The 5,964-nt window shown below is 35.2% G+C and overlaps 1 protein-coding gene across 1 annotated transcript; it reads left to right on the top strand.

Annotated features, from left to right (window-relative positions):
* Positions 1-4,374: 4,374 nt before the first annotated feature.
* LOC311068050 (uncharacterized protein) lies at positions 4,375-5,673 on the top strand (the record flags this gene model as incomplete). Its single annotated transcript, XM_084090239.1, has 3 exons — positions 4,375-4,545; positions 5,190-5,226; positions 5,318-5,673. 3 exons carry the CDS (start codon positions 4,375-4,377, stop codon positions 5,629-5,631), a joined length of 522 nt encoding a protein of 173 aa, XP_083946365.1. The 3' UTR covers positions 5,632-5,673.
* Positions 5,674-5,964: the final 291 nt, after the last annotated feature.

Below are 5,964 nucleotides of genomic sequence, written 5' to 3'. Positions count from 1 at the left end.
TACCCAAAACACTGAGAGTGGAGTGTATATAGTGATTGTGAAATTAATTTATGGTTAAAGTTGAAGAAGTGGTATATTCAAAGTTATTTTGTAATATTTTACAATAGTTACTGTCATTGTTATTGTCCTTAGTGTGACCCGGCCTTTCGTCATAGAACAAAAGGTCGTCGACAAATGTTTTTCGCCATATAGTTTTCATTAACAAAATTAACATTGTAAAATATAATGCATCTTCTAACTTAATACTGAAGAACATCTCTCTCTCTTACTAGAAAGGGGCGATTATCCACTAGTTAATCAATAGCAGATGGTGTTGTTCTCTCAGACAGATAAAAAAATAAATAAAAAAGGAAAAATGGGTTGCCAATCATACTCAGATGTCTGTTAATACCTGGTCGGCCCGTTCAAGTAAAGTCTAAGTTTGGCATTCCCAGGCTTGACAAATCACATGGATTGTGGATTCAATACATTTCACTGGTTAAAAAACATGCAAATATTGTCAGCTAGTATTATTCATGTATTAATCTATGAAAAACCACATCACACACAAGTAGTCACTTTTTTCTGCTCACCCTTACTGTTAAATCAATGATTAACTATTTATTTTCCACTGGATAAACTGTTTAGAAGGAATTGTCGCAGCTTGCTCTTGAGCTTCAGGTGCTTATTTTCTTACTTTGAACTTGCCTCTGCCTTTCCTCTGTTTATTTAAAACGCAACACAAATTGATAGCTGAATTTTCATCTGAATGACGGTTAACTGCATTACCTTAACAGTGAGATATCTTATCTCTGATGCTTGCGCAGTATAGGGCAAAATGATTTACGTAAGCCAAAATGATTTGTTTCAGTGTAAGTGGATCGTTGAAACCAAAGTATGGTATTTCAATCCTGCAAGATTATGGTATGTAGTTATGCCGATACCAGCCATACAGAATTTTTATTTTTATTTTTTATAAACAATTTACAAGGAAGTGCAAAAGGGCACAGAGAAAGGTGTAAGGACACACATACACCAACACCCACACACCCTTCCCTTAGGCTTAACCAGCTGATGTTATTGGAGTACAAGGTGAACATGCGATCCTGAGAGCACTTGGTCATTCATGCACATCCCATTCACTCCGGCTGTCATTCCCTCCAGACATATCACATATACCTATTATTTAATGTTTTATTGTTTGTGTTAATATGTTGATCTCAATTAAGTACAATCAACTTGGCTGTTTAAGTCATTTGACCTTAAAATTACATTAAGTTTAATCTTGTATAACATAAAAAGCTGAAAACCGCTTTTTAAAAGTAATTTTTAAAAGTAATGTAAAAATATATGTGGTCATAACTTATTGATCATTTAATTTTTTACAGTGTATGGTTGTTTCCTTGTTTACTGTGGTTTTCTCTATCTATGTTTGTGAGAAATAAAACAAACCCTGAAAACATTGAGAAATTTAAGAAATACTTCATAACACTTTATAATAAGTTCAGTAATAAAGTATTTACAAGTCATTTGCAAACATAGTTAATTAACAGTTTATAAACTGTAGTTATACATTAATAGACTATACAAACAGTGAGTTCCTCATTCATTGTCACTGTTATTAACAAATTATTATTGTTTAATTAGCTCATATGTAAAGAGTTAGATAATGCTTTGTTAACAACTTATTAACCGTAAATAGTTCTCATTTTAGATTAGGTCACAATTATTGGACATTAATAACATTAGTATTAAGTGTTCCTTAAATTGTTTACAAATACATTAAGCCTATCATAGCCATTAAAAAAAATGAAGTAATATAATGCTGACAATTTGAAATACATACAAATACTCAAATCACATTGTTAAAATACATCAGTTAGGTTTAGGAAACAGAATATACAGTTAGTACATTATAGAGTCATTATTTCTGTAGAAAGTCCCCATAAAACATGGCAACCCAATGTGTGTGTGTGTTTAATGTATTTGTAAACATTTTAAGGAACTCTTAATACTAATGTAATTAATGTCCAATAAAGGCTTGTTTAAAGCACCTAATTAATGACCTGATCTAAAGTGAGAACTATTTATGGTTAATAAGTTGTTAACAAAGCATTATCTAACTCTTTACATATGAGCTAATTAAATAAAAACACTTTGTTAGTTACAGTGACAATGAATGAAGAACTCACTATTTATATGTAGTCTAATTAAGGTATTAGCTACAGTTTATCAACTATTGAACTATGAACTTATATTTGTACTGTGCTGACTGTGTCTGGATAGTAGGAACAGGGGTTGGTGTTTGGGTAGATCCTTCAGTCTGGAGGTGGCACATGTGAAAGCGTGGGTGGGTGTTTCTCTGGGCGCGTCCAATGGTTTGTCTGTTTCTCTGCCTGATGAGGAAACACTGAGAATTCAAGCAGTGATGATGAAAGAACTCTCCGGCTGTAAAAAAGGGTTTCACTATACATGATGCAACAATGAAAGAGAATTCCCCCAGTCATTATTTTTCACCTGCTCACTCTCTCTGTCTTCTCTCTGCCCTCCTCGCCCACACTTGCTTCTGTGCCAGTAAACTGTTGATGCAATATTCAACATGCATAGCTGAAAGTCATGCTTACCATACTATTAAAACTAGTACTGCCTACCACCAGTGAATGCATGATTTGTTTTTATATAGTATACATATATAATGTACCAAACACAACATAACCTGCAGGGTTCACAGTCACATACTTATTAAAGGCTAAAATGTGAGATGATGCATTGTGGGGAATATCACACATTTATTATGTTGTGTATGTATACAGCATTGTGTTCAATTTTTGTAACTATATACTTTACAGCACTGTTGTCTGACAGTAACCGTAACACCTTCGGCCGGTTGCATAAACATAGCCATAATGTTAAGACAGTGTCTTAAGTTCTAGTATGACCTACTAGCAGTTAGTCAGGGGCAGTCAGTCTTAGTTTTCGGTATCAAAGTAGGCTTATCTACGTTTTTATGTAACTGATTTAAAAAAGCTATGAACCGTCTTAAAGAAAATAAATAACTTGTAAGACTAGTCTTAGAGGTTTATGCAACCGGCCCCTTTATCTTTTTGTGCTTCTGGCTTGTGAGAGTACATATATGCTGACATGCGGAATCAGCCAGAAAACCGAACTACTACTGAAGTACTTCTTTTTTGTATTGGTTTTTAGACAGCTTCCCTTTTTTTCTGTAGTCCCTCATGATGTCTGTGCAATTTATGGGAAGGCAAAAGCTTTGTGGTAAATATAGGTCAATAAAAGACTGGAAACACAGAGCCAAATTAAGTTTCTTTTTGTAGTCTTGATCACATGAACGTATTGCATTATTTACTACAGTCAGCATCACATGGTTTGATTGCAATGCTGCAACTGCAGAGATAAGAATGTGAAAAAAACTAGCAAACTCCTCCACACTTCCAGTAAACCTAAGTATAGCACTATACTTCCGCATAAGTGATTTATTTGTCATGTATTAAACACTTCAAGGTACAGCCTTTAGGTATCCACATAACAGCAACAATGATGTGTATATGGAGGGAGACATTTTATTAAAATGTTAAAAAAAAAAAGAAAAAAAAAAAAAAAAAAGATTATGCCAAACTATTAAGGTTTTATTTAATATTATATGAGGACAGTTGTCAGCTTGACAATTTTATGATCCCCAAAAATATCAAAAATTAAAAACATGTTCAACGCAGAAGAGTTGTAGGCTACACAAGTCATTGCATGCTTTTATTTATTTATTATTTTGGAATAAATTAATAGATATGGACTAAATTAAAAAAGAATTGAGCCTTGTGTCATTGACCATAAAAATGGTTTAGAAGATTGAAGTTCTTAAAAAAAGCTCTTGCAGGTGCCACTTGGTTCAATTATTATGGGCTTCATACATTTTTAAATGACCAAATACTTTTTGGAGCCACTAAAATGTGCATCATTTTTTGCCATCCATCCACAGATATAGAAGGAAAATCTCCCAGTTTGTTTATTTGACACAAGCCACCACGTTTGTGTACCTGTGCATGTCTAAAGGTGAACAGCTGGATGGCTGTCTTCTTTTATAATGCCATAAAACAGTTTATGGGATGTAAGAGAGTTTCTCCTCTAGAGATTCGAGCTCGGAGTTCCCGATTAACAGTTTTGTATTCATGCACATGCCTGCCTGCATGCGTGGGTGTGTGGGTAATCCCAGCTCTCTCTCTCTCCGCTGTCCCAGCTAATTGGAGGCATGCCATAGCGGCATGCTGCCGTTTGTCTGGTTTCAGTAAGGGAACTCTCTGGATGAGTGGGCAGATCCATGGTATAAAAGAGGCTGGGAATATGAGATGCTCATTCATCATTTCACTCACTCAAACATTCAGAATGGCAACAATTGCCTTGAACTGTGATGAGGAGAGCTTTGAGGGATCTGTGCGCAGCCTCCAGCTCAGGCAGCGGGGGTGTTCCTACAAGCTCCTCCAGGTTCTTGTGGGTGTCCTGGCGGTTCTCGTGCTGGCGGAGACTGGAGGCATCATCTGGATGAAGCTGTCTCAGGTAATCAGACTGGGTCCTGGGTCCTTATTTTATAATACTTGGTAAAGCTTGATAAACTATGTAAGGTAAACTCTGGATAAAGAATAACAGTATCAAGATTTGGTTGCATGAGCTCTCCCTTAAAGGGTTGTTTAACCACCAATGGAAATTCTGTCATAATTTACTCATCATCCTTATGTCTTTTCAATTCCAATTTCTTTTGTGGAACACTAAAGAAGATATTGGAAAATGCCTCAGTATATTTTTGTCTATATGAATAAAGTCATGGTCAAATGTTGTTTTGGACCCCACTGAATTTCATCATATGGACAAAAACAATAGAAACATTCTTCAAAACATCTTTTGTGTTCAGTAGAAGAAAGAAAGTCATACTGGTTTGGAACGACATGAGGGGAAGTAATTGATGACAGAATTTTATTTTCGGGGTGAACTGTATCTTTAAGGCTAAATATAACATATAATAATGAAATGCATGTATTGAGACTAGACTGCTTTTGTTCTTGACTGCTGAAGTTCTTCAGTAAAAATCTGCAATCTTCAATCCAAATCATGCAACTGCAATATGATCAATGTACAAGAATGCAGAAATATGAAACGTTCAGCTTTGTTTCAATTCAGTTTTATTTATTCTTTCAATTCTACAGAATTGCCTAAACAGGAGTTGGCCCGTCAAGTTCAACGGTGTGTATTTAATGTCAATGATTGTCTTATACCATATTGATTATGTTCTGGATGGATTAGTTAATGTTTCTGTCTTTGTTTCGCTTCACAGTAACAGGCAAACTCATTGACACAGACTTCACTTCACCTGAAAGTGCGGAATATGAGATCAGTGGCAAGATCTTTATTACTAAAGAACCGTCCCAATTCAAGCAACTGCCCTGCAACATATGCTTCAGGCTGCTTGAGAAAAAAACAAATAGCAACAAGAAAATCCCAATCATGAAACAAAATATCACTGAAGAAGTGGTTAATAAAACTGTAAACCTTGAGAAAGGATCTGGACTGAGAATAGAACTGAACTGTGATGGCATGGAATTTGTTGAGGCAAAATCCATCTTGTATGTTATTCGAAAGATCTGCTAGGCCTACTGACCTCGATGAGAACACATCCAAGCTATTGCTGGTATCCGGCCCAAGTGATAAATCCTCTCTTTATTTTATAGAGATTTACATGCATCTGAATGAACAGACTTCTACTATCAATATCAGCGTCGAGAGCTTAGAGGGATCCTGACAAGGCCTACCTGTGAAATGTGGGGGTTAGCTAAATTTTTCATGTTTTATAATAATTGCAGAGTTTCTCAATGGAATTGGGTAAAGCTTTTGTTTGTTCAAGAGTCTGAGTTTGTTACTGTGTACCTCCACTCACACTAGATAAATATATATTTAAATATGAAATAAATAAATCATTTAAAT

This window comes from Abramis brama (assembly GCF_963993115.1).
Source record: "Abramis brama genome assembly, chromosome: 18".
NCBI classification, from domain to species: domain Eukaryota; kingdom Metazoa; phylum Chordata; class Actinopteri; order Cypriniformes; family Leuciscidae; genus Abramis; species Abramis brama.
The sequence above is the reverse complement of the archived record's forward strand: the minus strand, read 5'-3'. Positions and strand labels throughout refer to the sequence as shown.